Source organism: Triturus cristatus, chromosome 1_1 (genome assembly GCF_964204655.1).
Source record: "Triturus cristatus chromosome 1_1, aTriCri1.1, whole genome shotgun sequence".
NCBI classification, from domain to species: Eukaryota; Metazoa; Chordata; class Amphibia; order Caudata; family Salamandridae; genus Triturus; species Triturus cristatus.
The window spans coordinates 341,019,980-341,046,900 of record NC_140579.1 but is presented as its reverse complement, the minus strand read 5'-3'; the positions used below and the strand labels follow the sequence as shown (position 1 = coordinate 341,046,900).

Below are 26,921 nucleotides of genomic sequence, written 5' to 3'. Positions count from 1 at the left end.
CCAAGCCTGGATCGGTGGTGAAGGAAAACCTGAAAGCAGAGGGGACTCAGTTCTCAACCGCTAGCCAGCGATCGTGTGGGTACCAGGAGGGTACCGGCTGAAGTCACCTCGACCAGGTGAGTGGGTGACGTCGGACTCGGCTGTTCCTCGGACCAGGAGGCGCGGCGGCGACCAGGATGGAGGGCGAGCTGTCCCACGAAGGTGTCTGCTGTCGATGATGCTGGGCCCAGGAAGGGGCAGCGGATCTTGGCAGTGGCCACCCAGGCGGGGGAGTCAAGATGGCGTCGGGAGTGGACCAGGAGGGTCCGTGGTACTCCTCTGTTGAAGGGGAGCAAGAGCCAGTCTGGAGCAACCAGACTAGTGATGAAACAATCGTGGTGCGTCGTGAAGAGGGCCACAAGCCGGTCGGCAAGTGGTCGAACAACGCGGTGAACAACAAGGAGCGGAAGGGCCCCCACGCAGATCTCGGGGATGCTGGGGAGGCAGACTTCGATGCTGGAGCTGCTCAGGGTTAGGGCTTCTCAAACCCTAGGTGCACTCACTCGAGGGTCCCTCGGTGGGCGTGCTAGATAAGCGTCGTGCAGGTTCTGAAGATAGCCGGTCCCGCAGGTCTCGTCACACCTACGACTCTCAGCTGAGCTGATGAGGGAGGTAAAAGGTCAGAGATGGCAGGGAACTCGGGTCTCGTCGAGCTGGGCAGTCTTGATCCGTAGGAGAGACTTACAGCAAACCGCAAGCGCTTAGATGGTGCCTGCTGGTGCAGGGTGGCTACTCCTTAGCCACAAGGGAGAGTCTTCAGAAATAGTCAAGAGTTCCTTTCGTGGAAAGTAGTTCGTGATTCGGAGTTATCCGATTATCTGATTATCCAATTTGGGAAGGGGACTCGCTCCTACCTTTATTCTAAGAGAAAGGGGCTGGCCCGTGACTAGGTTCTACCTATGGGTGGAGCCAGGAGGGGGGTGGTTACACCCCTATCCTTTGTCCGGCTTCGCGCCAGCTCAGGGGCTGGTGTGCCCCCGAAACTGGTTTGAGCCGGGCTATGCACAGTGAGCACCGGGGTGCCACTTGCAGTCACCTTCCTTTCAGCCCTGCCTACCTGGGATACACAAACCCTGTCTGGGACGGTGCTAACACCGCCCTCGACAGGAAACCCTTTGTCCAAGCTCCCCTTGCTGGAAGGTCCCCCAGCAGCAGGAGGTCAGACTTGTGTCTGGTGGCAGCATCCATTTTGTGATGCTGAGGCTTGAGTCAACTTTAACCGGGGTTCAAGGTTACTTCCATGTCGTGTCCCTCTAAAAGGGGGGAATGCTAACCCCGTCACCAGGACTGGCGAGGGGTTCGTATTCCCATTCGTATGACACCTTACTCGACATGTATAGGTGATGCGATGCCAAAGTTAGCAAATAACCGCAAGGATTATAATGCCTTAAAAGTAGTTGGCCCGCGTCACCATGGAACGGCTATTAGGGCTTGGTTCCGCAAGCCGTCGACGGGCTCAGCTCGCGCCAGAGCACCGTCCCACATGATTCCCTGCACTCTGCCTTCAGGATTGATAAGGCCTGCTATAGGAGTGACTGATAGGAATCCATGTGTCCATTTTAGGGTTAGGTGTAGGAATACTACACCTACAGCAACGGGTGATTACACCACGTGGCCCCAGCTGTCGTGCAGCCAGTTGTGTCAGATTTGGGCGGCCATTCCAGGGGTGGCATAATACATGCTTCAGCCCCTGGTAGGCCCTGGGTACACCGATGCCCTGGATACCTGTGGTATGCTGAGACAGGGACTGACAAGGTGGCCCAGTTCCAATTAGTGGATGCACCTAACATACATGGGTGTTAATTTCGAGAGAGAACAGCTAGGCTGTGGGTCTGATTGGCAGGCCCACAGCCGGAGAAAGTCGTAAACCAATGAAGCAAAAGCAAAAAAATCTGGGTGATCATAGGATTGCAGACCCTACTCTCCTACATGACCCCCCCCCAAACTTTGGGACAATAAGCTAACCTTGACCAGGTGAGTCTTCTTGCTCTAAGTGGAAATACCTGGAGAGCCCATCTGCATTGCCATGATCAGTGCCAGGTCTATGCTCCACTGTGAAGTCCATCCCCTGTAGGGAAATGGACCACCTAAGTAGTTTGGGGTTTTCACCCTTCATTTGATTTAGCCACAAGAGGGGCTTATGGTCGGTCTGAATCTTGAAGTGAGTGCCAAACAAGTATGGCCTCAACTTCTTCAGGGCCCAAACCACAGCAAAGGCCTCCCTCTCAATAGCTGACCAATTCTTCTCTCTGGGGGTCAGCCTCCTGCTAATAAAAGCTATGGGCTGGTCATGACCATCAAAATTCAGTTGCGATAGAACAGCTCCCACACCCAGCTCCGAAGCGTCTGTTTGGACAATGAATGGTTTGGAGTAGTCTGGACTCTTTAGGATAGGTGCTGTGCACATGGCCTGCTTTAGGTCATCGAATGCCTTCTGACAGCTTGCTGTCCACTGAACTTTTTTTGGCATCTTTTTACTTGTCAGGTCGTTTAGCGGGGTCACAATGGATCCATAATTTCTGACAAATTTCCGGTAATAACCAGTCAGGCCCAAGAAAGCTCGAACCTGAGTCTGGGTGGTTGGAGGAGCCCAGTCCTGGATGGCCTGTATTTTGCTCTCCAATGGTTGAACCTGGCCTCCACCTACAAGGTGGCCCAGGTATACAACCTGTGTCTGCCCTATCTGGCACTTGGTGGCCTTGATAGTGAGGCCTGCCTTCTGCAGGGCCTCTAACACTTTCCTCAGGTGGACCAGGTGATCCTCCCAGGTGGAGCTAAAGACAGCGATATCGTCCAGATACGCCGCACAGAAGTCGTCCAACCCAGTGAGAACTCGATTCACCAGCCTTTGGAAGGTGGCAGGTGCATTTTTCAAACCAAAGGGCATTACCACGAACTGATAATGCCCACCCGGGGTAGAAAATGCTGTTTTGGGCTTGGCCTCCTCAGCTAACCTGATTTGCCAATACCCAGCTGTCAGGTCAAACGTACTTAAGTAGTTGGCCGAGGCCAACCGGTCGATAAGTTCGTCTGCTCTTGGTATCGGGTGGGCGTCGGTCTTAGTGACCGCATTGAGACCTCTGTAGTCCACGCAAAACCTCATCTCTTTCTTACCGCCCTGGGTGTGAGGTTTCGGCACGAGCACTACGGGACTAGCCCAGGGGCTGTCCGAGGGTTCAATGACTCCCAGCTCCAACATTTTCTGCACCTCTGTCTTGATGCAGTCTCTGACATGATCAGGTTGCCGATAGATTTTACTCTTTACGGGCAGACTGTCCCCAGTGTCGACCTCGTGGGTACACCACTTGGTCTGACTGGGTGTCAGAGAGAACATATGTCGAAAGGATTGAAGAACCTGTTTACAATCCTCTTGTTGATGCCCAGAGAGGCTGCCACAAAAGACAACACCATCTACTGATCCATCGTCAGGGTTCTGAGAGAGCAGGTCCGGGAGAGGGTCACTCTCCTCCTCCTGTCCCTCATCTGTGGCCATGAGCAAGCCCATGCCCTCCCTGTCGACATACGCCTTGAGCCTGTTTACGTGGAGCACCCTGTGGGGGCTCCGGGGAGTTCCCAGGTCTACCAGGTAGGTGACCTCTCCCTTTTGCTCAATGATCGTGTGGGGCCCAGACCATTTGTCTTTGAGTGCTGCTGGGGCCACTGGCTCCAGCACCCACACCTTCTGTCCAGGCTGATACACCGTCAGGACAGCCTTTTGGTCGTGCCAAGCTTTCTGTAATTCTTGGCTCGCCTCAAGGTTTTTAGACGCCTTTTCCATGTACTCCGCCATCCGCGAGCGGAGACCGAGCACATAGTCCACAATGTTTGATGCCGGCTTTCTGAGAGGTCTCTCCCATCCTTCCTTTACCAAACAAAGGGGTCCCCTTACAGGATGTCCGAACAGAAGCTCAAAAGGGCTGTAGCCAACCCCCTTCTGCGGGACCTCTCTGTAGGCGAACAAGAGGCAGGGTATCAGGACATCCCATCTCCGCCGAAGCTTTTCAGGTAGTCCGTGAATCATCCCTTTTAGGGTCCGGTTGAATCTCTCAACCAGCCCATTGCATTGTGGGTGATAGGGTGTGGTGAACTTGTAGTTGACACCACATTCCTTCCACATAGCAGTCAGATATCCCGACATGAAGTTTGCACCTCTGTCTGAGACGACCTCCTTAGGGAAGCCCACTCTGGAGAACACTCCAAGTAGGGCCCGTGCCACCACAGGTGCCGTAGTGGTCCTAAGGGGAATAGCTTCAGGATACCTGGTGGCGTGGTCCACCACCACCAGTATAAACTTGTGCCCTGATGCTGTCTGGGGTTGCATTGGTCTGACAATGTCGATCCCCACTCGTTCAAAGGGTACCCCCACCACTGGTAGTGGTATGAGGGGGGCCTTTGTCGTGCCACCTGACTTACCACTGGCTTGGCAAGTGACACAGGAGCGGCAAAACTCCTTCGTATCTTCGGACATGTGGGGCCAGTGAAAGTGTGGAACAATTCTGTCCCAAGTCTTATTCTGGCCTAAGTGACCTGCAAGGGGAATCTCGTGGGCCAAGGTGAGAAGGAAACCTCTCAGAGACAAGGGGATGACCAGCCTCCTGGTCGCACCAGGTTTGGGGTCTCTTGCCTCAGAGTACAGGAGTCCATCGTCCCAGTACACTTTGTGGGTACCCGTGGCGTTCCCTGCAGCCTCAGCAGCGGCCTGCTGTCTGAGGGGTTCAAGTGAGGGGCAGTCTAACTGTGCCTTCCCCAGGTCTTCCCTGGAGGGTCCCCCTGAGCCCAGAAACTCAACCTGACCAGGTTCAAGCTCTTGCGGCTCAGTTTCCCTCAGTTCTTTAAGGTCAGCCTCCTCGGAGACTTGATCCACGACCTGGGGCAAGGGGGAAGGCGAAGCCTTACCCTTACTGCTCCTTTTCTTGGAAGGTGTCTGGTCCGTTCTTCCAGGATCCAGCACCTGTTCAGTGGGGCATCTTTTGGCCTGTGACCTGGTCACAGCAAGGACATGTGCTGGCAAACCTAACATTTCCATGTGAGTCCTCTGCTCCACTTCTGACCATTGTGACGTTTCCAAATCATTGCCCAACAGACATTCTACGGGGAGGTCTGAACTAACCACAACCTTTTTCGGGCCACTTACCCCTCCCCAGGAGAAATCAACAACTGCCATACTGTGATTGGTAGTGACGTTGCTGGCATTGGTCACTAGGTAACTGGTACCTAGCATGATCTGTCCAGGGTCCACGAAGTTAGGCGTCACCATGGTGACACTGGCACACGTGTCCCTGTAGGCCTGAGCCACTCTTCCATTTATCAAAGGTGTCTGCCTGTATTTGCCCAAAGTATTGGGACTGGCATCAGGGGACATATCCATATCCCCTGTACAGACAAGGACGGCCTGAGTGAGCGTGCCGACTAAGTCGTCACTCCCCTCGGTTCCCAAGGTTAACCCAACTAATGCCTTGGGAGGCGCACTACCACTGCTGACTGTACTAGGGGGCGCAGGTGCCTTAGGGGCTGCAGTGGTAGGAGTTTGCCCTCCTTTCTTGGTGCACTCACTAAACCAGTGAGTCTTACTTTTACAGTATTGGCACCACCTTTTTGACTGGCCTTCTTGAGTCTTCTTCTTCTGTGAAGCCTGACCCCCACCCTCTTTGGTTTGTTGGGGACCTGTCGAAGACTTCTGGTCATTTTGTTCGTTCTTGTTACCCTTTTGGTCTGCTTTCTTCTGACCACCCTGGTTCTGATTCTGGTTCTGCTTGACCCTTGTTCTGACCCATCTGTCTGCCTTCTTTCCCAATTCTTGGGGAGAGGTCAGATCCGAGTCGACAAGGTGCTGATGCAACAATTGGTTCTGACAGTTGTTTAAAATCTGTTCTCGCATGATAAGATTGTACAATCCTGTGTAATCAGTAACCTTGCTACCCAGCAACCAGCCTTCCAAAGCCTTAGTGGCACAATCGACAAAGTCAGCCCAATCCTGAGACTGAATTTTCTGGGTGTCTCGGAACAGCACCCGGTACTGTTCCGTGGTTAAGCCGAACCCATCAATCAGTGTGTTCTTCAGGACTTGGTAGTTGTTAGCATCCTCAGCTCTTGTAGTGAGGAGCTTGTCCCTTCCTTTACCTTCAAAGGAAAGCCACAGTATAGCTGCCCACTGACTTGGGGGGACGCACTGGACAGTGCAGGCCCTCTCCAAGGCAGTTATCCACTTGTGGATGTCGTCCCCTTGTTTAAAGGGGGGCACTATTTTACTCAGGTGTCTAGTGTCTATACCCCTGTCTTTCTCTCTATTGAGAACGCTGCCACCAGTGGGATCTAACCCACTTAATTTCTGCTCTCGGGCTAAGGCAAGTCTTTCTTTGGCGAGGGCAAGTTCTTCCCGCTCGATCCTCAGATTGACCTCCCGCATCTTCGCTTCATGCTCCCTCCTCTGAGGGGAAGTCATTCCTCTCTGAGAAGGTGCCTGAGAGACATGTGTATGAACCGATCTGCCAGAGCCTCTGGAGAGAGACCTAGCTCGTCCGTTCCCAAGGTTAAGCCTGCTTGAGCGTGGGCCCGGGGCTCCCCCAGTTCCATTCTCATGCCTGCTTAAGTTGGTCCTTGTAAGCCTGCCGACTACCACTGGACCTTTGTCTGCCTCGTCTCCCGATAACTCGTCCTCGTCCTCCTCCTCTGTGTGGAGGTCGAGGTCTGGGTCACCGAGGGTTCCCTCTAAGGGAGGCATGTTCCCATCTGCACTGGGGGGACCTGGGTTAGAGGACCTCCTAGCATCGTACGCCTCTAAGAGACCTATCAGTATTGCGATGGTAGGGTTAGAACCCTGGTTTAGCTTCCGGGAGGCACACAGTTGTCTCATCTCCTTGAAGCTAAGAGTTGCATATCGTGACACGACCTGTGGAGGGTCACTGACCACTAAGGGAGTCCCTGCAGACTCTCCGTGGACCGACATGCTTTTCTAGTGAGGTGTAAGTGTTGCACCTACCTACACTATGGGTTTACCTACTGATCCCTTGCTAAGAGTTGTAGTCAGGGTGTGCTAAGCCCTGTTACACTACAACAGCCGGTTCAGTAGAACTCGGAGTATTCTAAGTTAAGTTATATGTACCTGGGTACTTATGTGATCTTTCACTGCGATATTCTTAGGATACGTGTGTGGTAAAACAACAGCAAGCTCAAATCCCAACCGCTGCTCACCAATGTGAGAAGTTGGCCTGATATGTAGTGCTCACTATTCTAGTGATCACTGTGTATCATTCCAAACGACCCTTATTGATGATTGGTTGTAAGTCAACCTTTTAGACCAGCTATCCTAGTAGCGTGGATACGAGCAGTCTTAGGCTAAACTCTAGAGGGCGTGTTAAGCCAGCTGTTTACCATCACATATACCCCTTGAACACCAAGTGAAAGGACACCACACAAGTTGTTATGAAAATAAAAGGATATTTATTTATGACAAGACTACCCTGGCTCTTTATGAGTCAGGGAGCTAAGCACACTACAAAACTCTTAGGAAAATACTTCAGTTGCACAATTTACACAAATGCCCGAGGGGCACGAGAAACCATCTACACTAACAGTGAAATGCGAATGGTTAGAGTCTGGAGATACTGATTCCGGAGTGATCCGATCAGTGGGACTAAACGAAAAAGGAACTGGACACTTGTAGAGCGAACCTGCGATGGAGCACCGAGATGCTCGAGTTACCTAGCCCGGAGGCTGCGGCGGCGTGAAGTTCGTCAAGATGTCGGGAGTCCTCGTGTAGTCTCAGGAGCCTGAAAGAAGAAGTTGCTGGCAGGCGACCAGTGACGATGTTCAGAGCGATCCAAGCCTGGATCGGTGGTGAAGGAAAACCTGAAAGCAGAGGGGACTCAGTTCTCAACCGCTAGCCAGCGATCGTGTGGGTACCAGGAGGGTACCGGCTGAAGTCACCTCGACCAGGTGAGTGGGTGACGTCGGACTCGGCTGTTCCTCGGACCAGGAGGCGCGGCGGCGACCAGGATGGAGGGCGAGCTGTCCCACGAAGGTGTCTGCTGTCGATGATGCTGGGCCCAGGAAGGGGCAGCGGATCTTGGCAGTGGCCACCCAGGCGGGGGAGTCAAGATGGCGTCGGGAGTGGACCAGGAGGGTCCGTGGTACTCCTCTGTTGAAGGGGAGCAAGAGCCAGTCTGGAGCAACCAGACTAATGATGAAACAATCGTGGTGCGTCGTGAAGAGGGCCACAAGCCGGTCGGCAAGTGGTCGAACAACGCGGTGAACAACAAGGAGCGGAAGGGCCCCCACGCAGATCTCGGGGATGCTGGGGAGGCAGACTTCGATGCTGGAGCTGCTCAGGGTTAGGGCTTCTCAAACCCTAGGTGCACTCACTCGAGGGTCCCTCGGTGGGCGTGCTAGATAAGCGTCGTGCAGGTTCTGAAGATAGCCGGTCCCGCAGGTCTCGTCACACCTACGACTCTCAGCTGAGCTGATGAGGGAGGTAAAAGGTCAGAGATGGCAGGGAACTCGGGTCTCGTCGAGCTGGGCAGTCTTGATCCGTAGGAGAGACTTACAGCAAACCGCAAGCGCTTAGATGGTGCCTGCTGGTGCAGGGTGGCTACTCCTTAGCCACAAGGGAGAGTCTTCAGAAATAGTCAAGAGTTCCTTTCGTGGAAAGTAGTTCGTGATTCGGAGTTATCCGATTATCTGATTATCCAATTTGGGAAGGGGACTCGCTCCTACCTTTATTCTAAGAGAAAGGGGCTGGCCCGTGACTAGGTTCTACCTATGGGTGGAGCCAGGAGGGGGGTGGTTACACCCCTATCCTTTGTCCGGCTTCGCGCCAGCTCAGGGGCTGGTGTGCCCCCGAAACTGGTTTGAGCCGGGCTATGCACAGTGAGCACCGGGGTGCCACTTGCAGTCACCTTCCTTTCAGCCCTGCCTACCTGGGATACACAAACCCTGTCTGGGACGGTGCTAACACCGCCCTCGACAGGAAACCCTTTGTCCAAGCTCCCCTTGCTGGAAGGTCCCCCAGCAGCAGGAGGTCAGACTTGTGTCTGGTGGCAGCATCCATTTTGTGATGCTGAGGCTTGAGTCAACTTTAACCGGGGTTCAAGGTTACTTCCATGTCGTGTCCCTCTAAAAGGGGGGAATGCTAACCCCGTCACCAGGACTGGCGAGGGGTTCGTATTCCCATTCGTATGACACCTTACTCGACATGTATAGGTGATGCGATGCCAAAGTTAGCAAATAACCGCAAGGATTATAATGCCTTAAAAGTAGTTGGCCCGCGTCACCATGGAACGGCTATTAGGGCTTGGTTCCGCAAGCCGTCGACGGGCTCAGCTCGCGCCAGAGCACCGTCCCACATGATTCCCTGCACTCTGCCTTCAGGATTGATAAGGCCTGCTATAGGAGTGACTGATAGGAATCCATGTGTCCATTTTAGGGTTAGGTGTAGGAATACTACACCTACAGCAACGGGTGATTACACCACGTGGCCCCAGCTGTCGTGCAGCCAGTTGTGTCAGATTTGGGCGGCCATTCCAGGGGTGGCATAATACATGCTTCAGCCCCTGGTAGGCCCTGGGTACACCGATGCCCTGGATACCTGTGGTATGCTGAGACAGGGACTGACAAGGTGGCCCAGTTCCAATTAGTGGATGCACCTAACGTACATGGGTGTTAATTTCGAGAGAGAACAGCTAGGCTGTGGGTCTGATTGGCAGGCCCACAGCCGGAGAAAGTCGTAAACCAATGAAGCAAAAGCAAAAAAATCTGGGTGATCATAGGATTGCAGACCCTACTCTCCTACACTCACGCTGATGACGGGGTTGGTAGACAGCATAGGTAGAACCCCAGAAGAGGCGTACCAGGGGTCTTTGAGCACAGAGGGTTTACAGAACCCTGGGATCCATGCACAACACCCTAACACCGACATTTCAGCGCGGCCCCAGGATTACGACGACAACGACGACAACTCCTCACAATCCTCATACCCTTTGTCCCCTGGTACCCCACCGGGAGCATACGACCCTACCAGCCCCACTGCCAACCCCGTGTACAGACCTGTGTCCAGACCTGCGGCCATGCCCGTGTACAGTCCTGTGTCCAGCCCCGTGTACAGACCTGTGTCCAGCCCCGCGGCCATACCCGTGTACAGTCCTGTGTCCAGCCCCGATGCCAGCCCCGTGTACAGGCCGGTGTCCATCCCCTCTGCCATACCTGTGTACAGACCTGTTTCCACCCCCGCGCCCGCTAGTGGCAGTATAGCTGGTGCTACGGAGTTGCCGCCATTTATAAGACCGTGCAAGGTGTGCCCCCCTAAGCAGGGACAAGATGTGTCTGTAAACGCGGAAGATGTATTCAAGGCTCATGTAAAAGAGATGCAGATGGCTGTTCGAAAATTAAGGCGACAGGGGAACCGCGCAATCATGAGAATTGATCTGGGGTTTACCAAGAGCTGTAACAGGAGGGAGGCCCAACATCTGATCGCTGCAAGAACTGGGCTGTGTAAAAATGGGATCATACAGATGTGTCAGACAGCCGTGGCCGACATACATGGTATACAATGGTGACTAAGACAAGACCAACCCCTAAAGACCCCCACAGCGACTGGTGCTCATAAGCGGTCTCTAAAATATAGCCGTCAGGTCCAGAGGCTAGTGACAAAGTCTGTACGCTTCTTAAAACTGCTCAAGCAGCGTCCATCTGCTGCCCCACACCCCCTCAGACAAGACCCCACTGTTTCCCCCCAGCCCCACAGACAAGACTCCGCTGTTTCCCTAAACCCCTTCAAATAGGTTACCGCAGCTTCAACAGCACCGCCTGAAACACTTAACCCAACACTTCACCAACAAGACCCAACTGTTTCCCCACATCCCCTCAGACAAGACCCCGCTGTTTCCCTAAACCCCTTCAAACAGGGTACCGCAGCTTCAACAGCAACGCCTGATACACTTAACCCAACACTTCACCAACGACAATACATAGGATCAGGGTCTAACATACCGAGGGTCGGCCATTTGAAGGGGGTAGGGGGTCTGGCTTTAAAACTCCAAACACCACGGCCTTCAGAAGGACCTAGGGGTGGAACTGTAGCGGCTGCCTCCATGAACAAGGTGTCCACTGATACCCCCCTGACTGTTCAGATAGGCGGGGGTTTTGTATCTAGAAAAGCCTGGGCCCGTAAAAAAAAACACAAGTGGCTTAATAGTACAAAGCAACGACGGCTTTTAATACATAAGCTGAAGAAGGCTAGAATATGCGCTACCCGACGGTTTACAAGGACCCCCGAGACAGGGCACGACCTGAACCCCCAAAATGACACACCAGAGAACAACGGCTTAAGTCACACTCCTAATGCTGAGGGTTCAGAGCCCTTGTTTTTAGAGAGTGTTAGAAGTTACAGGCGTCCTGTAGAGAGGTTTAACGCCGTAGAACACTATGAGGAGTTTAGATTTGTTAACCTATACCATATAACATCATCCGATCATGGGGTTCTTGCTATACATCAGGCCGTGCAGGAGCTCATAGAAAGGTTGTTACGAGTTGTGGGTCCTAATGACTTTTTCCAACTCCGCTTCCAGGGGCAGGGTTTTGACCGGCCTTTGTTCACAAGGAGGAAGGCCCGAGATGTGTTTGACGCTGTGCAATTTTTAGAAAACCTCTCCAGGCTATTACAGAGTAAGGCTGAGCTAGTCGCCTATGGCACTTTTAGAGTCATAGCCCTCATTGTACGGGGGCGTGAGGGGGGTGTTTCCAGACCTTTAAAGAGCATACTATACAGTCAGCTAATTGGTAAGAAGCACCGGTGGCTGCTCAACTTTAACAACACAGCCTCCAATACCTGTCTGGCGGCCAGCATCGTGGGGCTGTTGATGGATCGCAAGACCCCTGACGCTGTCATTCTGTCTAGAGCGGCTGAAGCCCATGAGGTTCTTGAAATACCTCCTAACCGCCTGGTCGGCTTTGGTGACATAGGTCTTTTTGAGGACTATTTCGCAGTGACGGTGAAAGTTCTTTATCACAACGGCTCCTGGCAGTACTTTACAACGGGGGAACGTGTGAGAAACAAGACCGTATATGTCCTTCATAACGAAAATCATTTTTACGGAATCTTGAACCTTAAAGGTTTTCTGGGGGTTAAGTATGTGTGCTCCCATTGTGATCATATATACAACAATAGAACATATCACCAGTGTGAAATGCATTGTAAGATGTGTCAGAGGGACGGATGTATAGAAGACGCTACCTTGAAGGTGCGGTGCGGCACGTGTAGGATGTTTTGTCGCTCGCAAGACTGCTTGAGCATACACAAGAAATCTTTTAACTGTATCCCTAAAAAGGATTGCCTCGAGTGTGGTCGGTTTGTGGCAACGGATCACAAGTGCAAAGGCATGATATGCCCCAGGTGCCATGTGTCTTTCACGGTCGGCACCAACCATCAGTGTTACATGGTTAATGGGCTCCCCCAAACCAAGACCGAAAACTATATAGTGTTTGATATAGAGTGCACCCAAGAGACGGGGGTACACCAGCCTAACTATATTTACGCCCACCACCTAACTTCCGACGCTAGCTGGGAGTTTGAAGGCAGAACGTGCGTTGGTGATTTCCTCAGCACTTTCATTCAAACCAAATTCCAAGGGTATACCATGCTCGCCCACAATTCGAAAGCCTACGACTCCTTCTTTATTCTGCAAAACATGATTCGTGAAAAGATCCAAGTTGAACTCATAACCCAGGGTTCTAAACTGATGCTGATGACGGTATGCTCTTTACAAATACGGTTCATAGACACCCTGAATTTCCTACCCATGAAATTGAGCAAGCTGCCTAAGGCCTTTGGGTTCCCAGGATGTAAAGGTTATTTTCCACACTTTTTTAACACCTGGGCTAACCAGAATTATGTGGGACCCATGCCGCCTCCTGACAGCTACGGGGTTGAATACATGATGCCTGATGAGAAAGAGAGCTTTCTACAATGGTACTCTGAAAACCGTGAAAAGGAGTTTCATTTTCAAACAGAGTTGAAAGCTTATTGTCAGGCTGATGTAATGATCCTACGGCAAGCTTGTAACCTCTTCAGAGATGCTGTGGTGTCTATGACTAAAACAGGCAAGGTCTTGAAATCCAAGACAACGACTAAGAAAGTCAAGGCCTTGAAATCCAAGACTCTAACTAAAAAGGGGCTGGCCGTGAAATCCAAAACCCCTAAAAGGCTAGAAGCGGCCGAATACATAGACCCGTTTCAAAACGTCACTCTGGCCTCCATGTGTATGTTCATCTACAAGCACATGTTTTTGATGCCCGAAACTATCGCTCTAGAACCGCCAGACCTCTATAACGGAAAACAGAAACGTTATTCAACCCCATCCATCCAATGGCTCATGCACGTCTCTGAGAAGGAAGACATACAAATTCAGCATGCCTTACAGGGTGGTGAATACCGCCTGGGCCCCTATCACCTGGACGGGTACTCTGTAATTAAGGGTGTGCCGACGGCCTTTGAATTCAACGGCTGTTTTTACCACGGCTGCCCCAAGTGTTACAAACCCCATGAGTATAACAAAATGCTGGGTGCCACATTTGAACACTTATACAGACGTACTCTCACAAAGGCCCAGTATGTTGAAAAGCGGGGTTTTGCTATGAGAGTTCTTTGGGAGCACGAGTGGTTAGACATGTTAAAAACAGACACTGACCTCTGCTCTTTTCTTAACACTCGTGATTTACCCAAACCTCTGGAGCCCCGCGATGCCTTATTCGGGGGTCGTACAAATGCCATACAGCTGTACAAGGCCGCTGGTGAGGGTGAGAAAATACACTACTATGATTTCACCAGTCTGTACCCTTTTGTGAACAAAACAAAGTTGTACCCCGTGGGTCACCCCACAATCATCTATAGAGATTTTAAGCCCCTAACGGAATACTTTGGGCTGGTCAAATGTGAAATCTATCCTCCTAAGCAGCTTTACTTTCCTGTGTTACCATGCCGAGTCGATGGTAAGCTGCTGTTCCCCCTCTGTCGAACATGTGCGATGTTTAAAGAGGTTGGTGTTTGCAGCCACACCGAAGAACAAAGGATGCTCACAGGCACTTGGTGTAGCATCGAGGTACAGGCTGCCTTAGAGAAAGGGTACAGGCTCGGCAGAGTACACGAAGTGTGGCATTTTACGGACACTACAACACAACTCTTTGCACCCTACATTGATTTGTTTCTCAGAGACAAGCAGGAAGCCTCAGGGTATCCATAATGGTGTACTAGTCAGGATGCAAAACAGAAATACATCGCTGACTACTACGCTCACGAGGGTATCCGTCTACGACCCCATCTGATAGAGGTCAACCCTGCACGTCGCCAGCTAGCCAAACTCTGTCTAAACTCCTTGTGGGGAAAATTTGCACAGCGCACAAACCTGTTCAAGTACCTGTTTGCTCCATGCTACGAAGTGTCCAGCTGTGAGTTTATCGATGACGATACCGCTGCTGTGTGTTGGAAATACACCCAAGAGTACCCCACAACGTGTAACAACATAAACATTTTCATAGCCTGCTTCACGACAGCCCACGCGCGTCTAGAGCTTTACGGGGTTATGGATAAGCTCCAGGAGCGCTGCTTGTATCATGATACAGACTCTGTGATTTTTGTGAGCAAACCGGGGGATGAAGACCCACCTCTAGGGGATTATCTGGGTAATCTGACCAGCGAGCTAGATAAGGATGAGTATATATTAGAATATACGTCCTCGGGACCTAAGACATACAGTTACCGCACAAACAAGAACAAAGTGTGTATGAAGGTCAAAGGGATAACATTAAATGTCAGCAACACCCTAAAAATCAATTTTGATAGTTTGAAGAATCTGGTGCATGAATACGCTACTGCAGCCGATTCTGACAATGCTAAAACCATAGTCTTGAACCAGCCCTGCATAGTCAGATCCAAAAAGAAGTGGGAAATTACAACCCAGCCCCTACATAAAACATTGCGAGTTGTTTTTGATAAAAGGGTCCTGACTGCTGACTATAAAACCCTGCCTTATGGTTATTAGGCCCATTAGAGAACCAACCTCCAGATCATGGACACCAGGCTGCAACACCCGTTCTCCTGCGTGCTAGCAGGACCCTCAAACTGCGGTAAAAGCTACTTTATAAAAAAGCTCCTAGAAAATGCAGGCTCTGTTTTATCACAAACCCCTAACAACATTGTGTGGCTTTATTCATGCTGGCAGCCTCTTTATACAGACTTAGCTCGGAGGTTCCCCCATATCAAATTTATAGAGGGCATACCGGATAACCTCAACGATGACGAGCTACTGCCCCCTACCCTTGTAAATATGATAATTGTCGATGACCTTATGCGTGAAGGTGGTGATCATCCGGAGTTAGAGAGAGCTTTTACTCAATATTCACATCATCGCAATCTAAGCATCTGCTACATTGTGCAGAACTTGTTTTACAAGGGAAAGAACAGTCGGTCTATAGCTCTCAACGCTTCATACCTTGTTTTATTTAAAAACCCCCGTGACAAACAACAAATATCCGTCATAGCTAAGCAGATGTACCCCGGCAACACACACTTCTTCATGGAGGCCTTTAACGACGCTACATCAAAATACCACGGGTACCTGCTGGTAGACTTAAAAAATGAAACTCTAGAAGACTATAGACTGAGGGCTGATATTTTTCCACCCGACCTCCCTGTAGTTTACACCCCAATGCCCAAGACCCGACCCTATAAAAAGCCGCGCTGATGCCTTTTAGAGCCATTTACAGACCCTCCCTTATAACACACGGTGTTGACCATGTCTGCCCGCCTACGTCGCAATCTAGCTCTCCTGAAAATGCTTGCTACAGCCAGCCCCCAACACAGAAAGGCCATCCTGGGCGCCGCTTCTGACGATTTAGTGTCTGCCATTTCAGAAATAGCCCTAAACACCCTAAAAGGCAACGTTCCTATATCAAAGCGTCAGTTGCAGGTGCTGAAGAAGAGGAGGGGTCTTATCAGGAAGCTCAGTAATAAAAGGGCATCGCTCATCACAAAGAAGAAACTGGTGAGACAGTCTGGGGGTTTTATAGGTAACTTGTTGGGCATTGCTATACCTATAATTACAAGCCTCATCACGGGCCGGTGATGGAACACGCCACAAAAATGTATCTGGTGCCTAGGCAACAAATGGAGCATATGGGGTCTTCCTCGGACAACGCCTGGGATATCCGTAGAAATGAGACTCTACGCCTGGATACTGAAATTCAAGAAATTTTGAGCAGGACCGATCTAAATCCCTACGACAAGGCTAACCTTTACACCGCCACTCTCAAAAAATTCTTAAATTCCTACACCCAGTGGAATACCGAGAAAAACAAGCTGACTCTATATACCCCAGACTCTGAACAACCAACAGCTCCAGCCAACGCCCCGCAGCCCCTGCAGCCGCCTCCCGATCTTGCAACATCCTCAGATACCTTTGTTGGCGATCTCTTAAAAAATATAAGCCAGAGACACAGAGGGGCTGCGCAGATGTTAATGAGTAAACTCGCAGCTTCTAAAGACCTAACCTCTTGGAATGAGCGAGGTGAATTTCTCTACAGGGGACAACCGGTTGCAGGGTCGCACATGTACGATCTAGTCAAAGGTCTCACGCATCCCAAAATCCTAACGCCTCAAAATGCGCCTCGGGGTTGGGATCAGTTTCTGCAAGCCGCTGCTGAACTCAATATACCCTCCACGCTCGTTGGGAATAATGAACACCGTCGCCTGTTGGAAAATTTGAAGGACCCCCTACTACCATCGCCTATAAGTTCTGAAGGGCAAAGGCTAACCCCAACATGGTCGACCCCTGCACCTAAGGCACCACCGCGCAAAAAAAAGACTATGCCCAAACCCCTCCCGTGGATTACGCCTTGATGGTTCTGCAGACTTTTTGAATAATTGTGTGTATTATATGTATAAACGTTCCTGGTTTTCTCTACTTCATTTGTTTCTTCAATAAAGTTTGTGAAACTAACGACCCCACTACCAACCTGTTTTGTAATAAACACATGTTATAACTTTTCAATCCGTCTCAGTCGTCTTTTAAAACATTTAAGGTGTATGTATATTGAAATACGGAGTCTGAATACATGTTTTTTTAAAATATATTGTCTTTATCTTACATGTTCAACATTAAGCATACGACTGTTATAAACCCTTACAGTTTCGACAAGCTGCATATTCTGTTTTCACAGGTCTGACCGACGCCCTTGTGTTTTCTTTTACATATTTCACAACTATACTGTCATTGTTAACAAGATCCCTCGAATATAGATTTAAGAAATTTTAAATGTTCCCCGCATGTGATGGCCATGGAATCCTGCACCCTCAGCTTGTTATACTCCACCACCGCTACAGCTTTTTTCACAAACTTGAATATGGGCCGTGTATAGAGTCTGTGTTCAGGGAACTCTGCTGTACTGTCAAACACTGTAACCTTGTCCCTCGCTATAAACATGGCGGCCCAGTGTGCCCCACTCTTGTCATGCGGGTCTGTGTTAAAGACTAGGGTGCACGGTCTTTCTGGCCCTATTTCGCTTGGTAACCCATCGCTAGGGAAAACACCCAAAAAGTATTTCCTAGCGTATTTATGTCTGTTTAAGAAGTCACGTATCTGTACAGTATCCATTTCGCAAATGTTTTTAAAGATAGTCAAACAAAATCTGTCTTGCGTGGTTGATCTGAATGATGCTGTCGAATACCGAGAATACGACCATGTTCACATTAGCCACCAGCGGGTCGGCGAAACGTATTTCAGCTTTTAGATTCCCATTTTTGACCAGGTTGTAGTGATCGCCATCTTCCATGTCCGGTGTCAGGTCGAATGCGAACAGCGTGTATCCGCTCCCATAGCCTTCTCTTGACACGGCTACACCACAGTCCCTTTGATGCTTTCCTGTTATCGAAACCAGACCCTGATATTCCCTGATGTAATGACCGGCTGCAAAACTGGGTGTGTAGGGTTTTGCAGGAATCACAGTGCCCTCGTGGACCAGCGCTGCGTAGTTGATTTTGTTGTGTTTAAAATTGAAGGGGTTTGAGGCATAGGTACCACTAAAAGCTGTATTGTCCACAAAACCTATGATGATGAGTTTGGGTAGCTGGCCCAGAAATAAATTCTGCTGCTGTGTTAAGCGGGTTCCTGCAGGGATGCTGAATACCTTCAGAGATACTCTTTCCACAGCGTACTTGGCGTTGGATATTTGTAAAGCTTCGGCGTGCGCCAACCTGACGCTCGGTGACACTTTCACTCTCTTTACAAACAGGCTCGCGGCCAGGATGCTCAGCTTGTAGTGTTCCGCATCCCCGCTGATGAGGCAGAATGAGTCCTTGTTGCGAGTGAGCTTGAGCTTAAGATCAATTCTGTTGATGAGCAGTTTATCTTGGAAGAAGAGGTCTGAATGTATGCGACCTAGGAGGTCAAAGGTACGACTACTTGCCGCCTGCCTCGCTCTTTTTATAAAACCCTTATTGGCTCCATCCAGAGTTGTGATTTCAAACTGTCCGTATGTATCCCGGTGAAACAGGCCCGCTGAAAGTTGTGTGTCAAGGGCATCGCTACTGTAATTTAGAATGCTCTCGATGTAGGCTCTGTAGGCGTACATGTTATCGTTCTGGGTGATGAGTCGATCACCTAAGGTGATGTCCACTTGGTTAAACAGGGTAGCTAGCGGGTAAGCGATCGTTGCCACTTTAGCGTCATCTTCAATGTCGGTCCCATCGGCTTTGACGATTTTACACATAAGATGTAGCAACGTGTTGTTGAGATTCAAATACATATCCGTGGACCCTGACACAAAAAACTCTATGGGGGCCAGCGGCGTCAATGCCGCTAAAGGTGATACCTCCATGAAGAAGCTGTTTTCGATGCTTGTCTGCGTGGGTTTTAGACTAAACAAGTCTAACTCTGATTTGGCGCACTCTCCAGATCCACAATGTACGAAGGCCATGGCTGTGTTTACGAGGCTTTAAAAAATATTTACTTTAGAGCCGTTTCGCTTCTTGGCAGCTCTCTTCCTTCTTGGGGCTCTTCTTTTCTGAGTGCGTTTTGAAGAGCTCCTCCTTTTTTTATAGGGGGCCGGAGGGCCCCTGCGTCTGGAAACCCCGCGTTTCCTTTTGACACTCGCGCGTGGTTTATACATCAAACCCGCTCCTTCTTGAGGTTGCTTGTTCATGCGCTCTGCAACTGCCGATGTAACAGACCCCACCACCTCCTGGGCAATGTTCGTGGCAGCCGCCTTAACATGTGGATTTGCAATTTCATAGCCTCTTCTCAGGAAAGGCATAGCTCTTCTAAACAGACTTCTAAAGAATCCTCCTAATCCAGCCCCGTACATAACAGGTGACCCTTGAAAGTATGGCGGTCCTCCATAACCGGCTTGACTTCTGTAATAGTCTCTGTACATAGACGGATCTCCGTAGGTTTTCATAACCACCATTCCTGCTGCTTAATATCCCCTGTCGTGTCTAGGCCTTAAATGAAGTTTGACAATAACTTTCCCGTATTTAAAGGCCACCGGCTCAGACTGATCATCGTAGATCATAATTGAAATAGTGTCAAAATGGTTTTTAGAAACTGCGACGTAGTCAGGTTTGTTAAATTAGATATTGACCATGGTATTATTATCACCCTGTACATGAACACATCTTAACAGCGGCGAGTAACTATCCCCGATCCTCTGAGCCTCTACAATATCACCATACACATAGAGCGTGTAGAACCCCCCGTTAATATCGGGGCACGTGTGATCTTGTTCCACCGGACTTTTCACATGTTGTACTGTCCCTAAAACCCTTTTTAATTTACCGGAGCAGTTAAACAGAGTATTGCGGTTTATGGATTTGAGAAACACCTTCCTTCTAACGTTATCTAGCACCAGATGAATATTCGGCAGCGGTTCTATGGCAGCTATGGATTTGTTGATGGCTTCGACAACGCTTGAAACGCTTGGGTAGTAGCCGTGAGGGAAGGATACGTTTAGGACCTTGGGGTCCTGTTCACGCTTGAATTGGAACTTGGTTTCGGCTGCTGTAAAAGTATTCCATGTTCTAGGGTACTGGATTTCTGTTAGGGCAACCTCCCAGTCCCCTTTCAGGTCCACAGGCTTAGCCAATTTGACGGTGTAATTAGAAATCTGATTGTTGGGGAACATGCCCTTAGAGGCGTTGGATGGTAAGGTTATATAAAAGGGTTTTGTCTCCATCGTATCAGCTGTTTTGAGCTCACACACCCTTCAGGGAACTGGCCAACACCCAACTGTTAAATTTCTCAGGCCACCCCCGCCATTTGACATATGCCTGGCTCTTAGCCCCGCCACCTTTCCTTTTCAGAACCTTTTCAACCCTGTACACCCTGTTCGGATCATCTGGCACTTTTTGTAACTCTTCCTTGTAAAAAACCCCAGACACCGTTTCCCCATCGTAGTCCTTTAACCTGTAAATATACAGCCCTTCCTTAAGCTCCACACTTTCCACCATAAATATTTCATCGCTAAAAGTCTGCTGGTAACCCTTCGTGAAGACTCCTTTCAATTTTGAAATCCTTACGTGATCACCTTTTTTAAAAACAGGCTTCTTCACCTTTGTATCGAAATTACGACCATACACATTTCACCAAACAGTTAACGAATTACTAGGTGTCACATCTTCGGGGGCCCTTTTGATGGTCCTGTGATAACTGGCATTATATACAGCTAAGAAAGCCTGTTGAACATCCACGAATCTGTAGGTGTTGTGGGCCGTAAAATACCTCCACATCTTAGACTTTAAGGTTCTGTTAAACCGTTCTACAACAGCTGCTTTTACCTCCGTGTGTGTTACAAAATGTTGAACATTGTGTTGCTTTAATAATTTCTGAAATGCCTTATTTAAGAATTCTTTTCCGGCGTCTGTAGTTTTTGAGGAATACGCCCCTTATCGAAGATGGTTTTAAAAGCGGCTGTGACGCTAGCCCCACTTTTATCACACAGCGCCTCTGCGTAGGCGTACTTGGACAACACATCTATGACGGTTAATATATAACAAGATCCGCTGTTATGTTTTGCTATATCTTGAAGACTTATTATGTCCGCTTGCCATTGATAATCTATTTGCGCATTAACGATTGTTGGGCGTCTCTTAAAATGTCTTCTGGCCGGTTTATGGAGTGAATACGCCTCCTCGCCTGATAACCAAGTCTTCACAGCTTCTCTGCTCACCGACTCCTTTTCATCCACAGCCCTTCTATATAGAGCTTCGGCTCTCCCCAAGCTGCCTACTCCCCTAGTATCGTAATAAAGTTTTCTTAACACGACCCCCTGCATGTTATCAGCCGTTACAAAATGCAATGAATGACGCTTGTTTTGTGTAAGAACATTTTATTAAAAAAATAAAGAATAGTAGCAAAATCATAGACATGGGTTTCATATATTTTCACATTCTGTATAGTACGACTTAACACAGCGTCACCCTTTTGGATTTAACATTCTACTAGTATGTTCTAAATACACGCTATCATGTAACGTTACATAAGAACCTGCTTAAAACAGTCTTCGGGGGGCCAAAGACCATACTTGTCTATTTTTTTTATACACATTACACATAAGCCTTGCTATGAGTCTTTCTATCATCCTTCTATTGAAAGCAGTGTCCATTCCCTGCATAGCGGTTAGTTTTGAGCTAGGGTCTAAGGCGTATCTGATCTCATTGACTGCCCCCATCAAGATCATCAACATATCAGGGTGAACATCTTTCTTTTCATTGTACAAACCATACACAACCCTTAGCAGTTTATATACCTTGTAAGGGTCTAGCAAAGTACAAATATATCGTATTGTTCTTGATCTGTATGATTCACACAAGCATTCGTGCGCCGCCTGCTGAGGATCTTTGATTTGATGACCTTGACAAAGGCTGTAATAGTCCCGTTTGACACAATTTAGTACCACAGACGCGGCGAAAGCCTTAACTGCCTGTCGGACGTCGTCGGGCAATCCTGGCTCTTCCTTTTCACACGCGTCGGAGCCGCATACACACTTATCGCAGCCCTCACGGTTTAGACATGTGGAACTTTCAGCTTGTTTTGAACACCACAGACAATTGAAAATTACAATGTTCGCTTTTGCAGGTCTCCACCCTGACACATGCCTCCACTCTGTAGCCGGCCTTTTTGGGGTTTCTCTCTAGGTTCAAAATACGAGAGAATGACAATACGTTAGTTGAAGAAATAAAATACATCATTTTTGTAACTATCTGCTCATAACATTTTCATACTAACCTCTGCATTTTCACAGCCCTCTGCGGCGGCTCTGAAATCTTGCGAGTCGCTAATGTCCTGCGATGCCCCATCATCTTCGACGCTTGTCCCAGGCTGTTGCAGACCTTCCTTCTCTGCAGCCGTATTCTCCTGAACGTCCATGTCTTCATAGACGGGCGTGTTAGGAGGTGTTACAGCCTCTTTACCATAGTCCATTATGAAGTAGGTGCATCCAGCGGGTGCTGCTCTCTAGGGGTCAAAAGAAGACAGAATGACAATACGTTAGTTGAAGAAATAAAATACATAATTTTTGTAACTACCTGTTCATAACATTTTCCTACTAACCTCTGCATTATCACAGCACTCTGCGGCGGCTCTGAAATCTTGCGAGTCCTTAACGTCCTGCCAGGCCCCAACATCTTCGATGCTTGTCCCAGGCTGTTGCAGACCTTCCTTCTCTGCAGCCGTATTCTCCTGAACGTCCATGTCTTCATAGACGGGTGTGTTAGGAGGTGCTACAACTTCTTCATCTTCCTCCATGTCCACTGAACTGAGGCCGGCAAGCACACTGTCACTACCCGAGCCCTCACTTTTGCTGCTGTCGCACTTAACCGGGACCATCCGGCATCCGTAATCCTTGAGCCTAAGTTCTTCCATAGGCCTACACAGGCCGGTGCCAAAACCAGTAACGTCGCAGCCCATATCCCGAGGTGTTTCTTGTTGAGCATTCTCGTCCATTACCAGAGGTGTTAAGCTGCGGTAATATCTATTGATAAGGGTCTGGGAGCCATCCACCCCGGTGCTTTTCACGAACGGGTTGCATCTCTTCATTTTGGCTGTGGGTCCCTTTTCGTATTCATACGTCTGCTTGCTGTACATGGCTCTTTCCACATGCTTATATGTATTCTAAGAAGCCACAACCCCTAAAAGAGGCGTACACCTCTACAACACAACACGGTCACGTGGCCTCAGGACTGCCCCTGCAGCTGTTTCCCCTGCAGCTGTCTGCAAATCCCCAGCCATGTCCATTTTTGCAGGCAGGCCTGTCAAATTTAAGGCCAGAAGTTTAAGACTAGGCCTGTCAAATTTAAGACTAGACCTGTCAAATTTAAGGCCAGGAGTTTCCTGCCAGACTTGTCAAATTTAAGACTAGACCTGTCAAATTTAATGCCAGAAGTTTGCGACCAGCCCTGTCAAATTTAATGCCAGGAGTTTCCTGCCAGACTTGTCAAATTTGAGACTAGACCTGTCAAATTTAAGGCCAGCAGTTTGCGACCAGCCCTGTCAAATTAAATGCCAGGAGTTTCCTGCCAGACTTGTCAAATTTAAGACTAGACCTGTCAAATTTAAGGCCAGAAGTTTGCGGCCAGCCCTGTCAAATTTAATGCCAGGAGTTTCCTGCCAGACTTGTCAAATTTAAGACTAGACTTGTCAAATTTAAGGCCAGAAGTTTGCGGCCAGACCTGTCAAATTTAAGGCCAGGATTTTGCATGGTGATGTTTGGTATCCCTACCTACTACTCACCTGTATTACCACATAGGATTTGTGCACACTACTTGCTTAGAGTATCCTGTAAGAAGACGCTAAATAATGTGGATGATATGTTTACAGCAAATTGTGTGGGCAGAATGTTTTGCAGATGAAAGAAAACATCGATTAATATTGGTGTTATTTTAAATGTTTGTATACTGATTTCCTTTTCCCTGCCACAGTTTTTTTTTAATTAGAAATTTCGGTCTTTAATAAGCTATTTATCAAACAATACAATAAAGGTCAATTAATAGATCTGTATATCTCTAGATTGGCTGCGCCTTGCCGTTATTAAGATTGATGACAATTGTAGCAACATTTAGAGCTGTGGCGTAGCATGGGGTCTGCCCCTGGCGGCACGAGTTATGGGGGCGGCGGCTTCCCCCGCTATCACCTGCCATCTCGGGGCGGAAACAGCACCCCCGCTACTCAATGCGTTTGCTGCGAGGGTGCGGCAAATGCACAAAATTCTCGCCAGCACCCCTCCCTTCACTGCGGCCGCCACGGGTGGCAAGCACAGATACCACCACGGGCGCCCATAGGGCTAGCTACGCCACTGATTTAGAGTAGTCATTTTCCATTCTATAAATATTTGCACTATCCGTAATCAGTTATAGGCTACAAAGTTTAAAGGCAGGCTGTTGTAGCAGAAGAACCTTTGTGCTTCTCTACTAACATGCCCATATCCCATTAGTTAAGTGAGCAGTAGTCAGTTCACTACCGATAAGATAAATCCTGCCGAGAAAAGCATAATATAATTTACTGCAAGTTATCTTAAGGACATATATTCTCAATCAAATTGCAAAAATATCACCTCAGGCTTACATAAAGTCTGCTTCATATTTACCGGGCTGGAAAAGCCAAAAGCAAATTTGCCATGTGAGTTGTTTATTTGTGTTTGCCAGATTTTTAAAGGACCTGTACTAGCACACTATTTGGGGACATTCAAAAAGCTTCCCTGGAAATGCATTCTACCCGTTGCTTACTATTGGCTATGTGGTTTGTAACTCACATTTTCTTGCCTTCTATTTGCTGGCTTTATTTAATTTAGACTGTCCAGCTTCAGTTTGTCCCTACCGTTGCCCAAACCTTAAAGTATCCATTCAAGTGCTCCCTTTTTGTAAAAAGGCCTTTAAACCTTGTTCTTATCTTGTCATTATTTGCTGTGCATTCAAAGACAAAGGTCAAATGTCGGGTTTGTCAAAGTGAGGGGATTTCTGTGACAGTCATGCTGGCTACTGTGGGAAATTCTGGTAATTCTGAAGTGTGGTGGAAACGCATATTTAATACGGTCAAAACAAATAAATGCAATAAGTGATGGCATCTCCACGCATTATCTTTTCTGCACAGTATATGTTTATCAGTAAAACTGTATTTCTTTGCAAATATAACGGTCATTTCAACCGTACACTACCATACTACGCATACTCCACTTTACCCTATTCCACCCTACTCTGCACCACTCCACTGCACTCTACTCTGCGCCACTCCACACTGCGTGACTGCACTCTGCACCACTTCACTCTAAACCTCTCTACTATGCTCTGCATCACTCTACTATATGCCAATGCACTCTACTCTTCTCTACTATGCACCATTGCACTCCACTCTCCGCCACTCCACTGTACGCCTCTCCACTCTTCGCCTCTCCACTCTTCTCTCCTCCACTGTATGAACTGACAAAGAATCGGCTTGTCACGCTGCCGCTGCTGCTTTAGAACTCTTGCTGCATTTCTAAACATTTTTAAACATTGTCGGAGCACTTTGCTCCTTTTAAATTGTGTTATGCTGTGCTGCTAATTTTGCTATTTCCACAAACCAGATTATGGTGACAACCTTATCCTCAATTTTAATCCTCCTCAATCCCCCCTTGCTCGCATTGCTTGCACATTAAATCGAATTTACACTACTCACCATTTGGGTGACACTCGCGCCGCCTCACTCCCGACCGCCATCTTGGGTGTGGGCTCAGAGACGATCCCAAGACGCCTCTGGGGGTAGCGCTCTAGTCTTTTTCGAGCACCCTTTGGTAAATACTACTTAAGAGATTATTTGGCTGCGCGCTGGACAAAGAATCGGCTTGTCACGCTGCCGCTGCTGCTTTAGAACTCTTGCTGCATTTCTAAACATTTTCAAACATTCTCGGAGCACTTTGCTCCTTTTAAATTGTGTTATGCCGTGCTGCTAATTTTGCTATTTCCACAAACCAGATTATGGTGACAACCTTATCCTCAATTTTTAATCCTCCTCAATCCCCCCTTGCTCGCATTGCTTGCACATTAAATCGAATTTACACTACTCACCATTTGGGTGACACTCGCGCCGCCTCTCTCCCGACCGCCATCTTGGGTGTGGGCTCAGAGACGATCCCAAGACGCCTCTGGGGGTAGCGCTCTAGTCTTTTTCGAGCACCCTTTGCCAAATATTACTTAAGGAACTAGAATGCAAGGGCGCAGCACACGCGCGCAGCGAAGCGCCGGAGGAGCGCCAGAGGAAAGCCCGTCTGCGCCCGTCCGCGCCAGTACGGGCCCAGGGGCCAGAACCCCTCGTCCACCACATATATACTCCCTGGACACCCTCCGGGCTCTACGCATAGGTAATCCGGGGCTAGACACCTTAACACTAGCTAAGTTACGGCACGAAGCTTTGTTACAGGGAGTAGGTGATCCTAAACGATCCGGGTGTCTGCCACACCCCTCTAGGTCCCGAGGGCTAAAAGTTGCGACGCTGAACACGCGCTCTTTGCAAAAGCACTATGTGGAGATCTTCTCACTCCTTGATGCTGGTGAGATTGACATTCTTGCCCTTACAGAGACATGGTTGGGTACCTCCTCTACGCCGGACATACTGGCGGCTCTGCCTCCGGATTTCGACGCTCTATGGTATAATCGCCATAATGACTGTAGGGGGGGGGGGGAGTTGCCTTTTTATTTATAATAAAAGCTTTACGGTGACACAAGTTGTAGCTGAAAACTGTGACTGTGCGGAGCTTCTGGGGATCAAAATTTCGCTTAAATCTTCCTGTATCATGTTGCTGGTTGTGTACCGCCCACCACAGACCTCGCCAGACTTTAATGATGCCTTCCTGGAGCTCTTGGTGGATCTGTC

The 26,921-nt window shown here is 49.0% G+C and overlaps 2 protein-coding genes across 2 annotated transcripts in view; one reads left to right on the top strand and one right to left on the bottom strand.

The window, feature by feature from the left end:
- The window catches only part of CTTNBP2NL (CTTNBP2 N-terminal like), a 359,907-nt gene that overhangs the window by 283,632 nt on the left and 49,354 nt on the right, over nucleotides 1-26,921 (top strand).
- On the bottom strand, nucleotides 21,568-22,769 carry LOC146870193 (uncharacterized). Its single transcript, XM_085599691.1, has 2 exons — nucleotides 22,629-22,769; nucleotides 21,568-22,209 (listed from the first exon to the last, which is right to left on the bottom strand). Exons 1-2 carry the CDS (start codon nucleotides 22,767-22,769, stop codon nucleotides 21,568-21,570), a joined length of 783 nt encoding a protein of 260 aa, XP_085455817.1.

Coding starts and splice junctions, on each gene's coding strand:
- LOC146870193 (XM_085599691.1), bottom strand. CDS start 22,769: ATGGACGTTCAGGAGAATACGGCTGCAGAGAAGGAAGGTCTGCAACAG. Junction 22,210..22,628: donor AGTGCTGTGATAATGCAGAG/GTTAGTAGGAAA, acceptor TTTTGAACCTAG/AGAGAAACCCCAAAAAGGCC.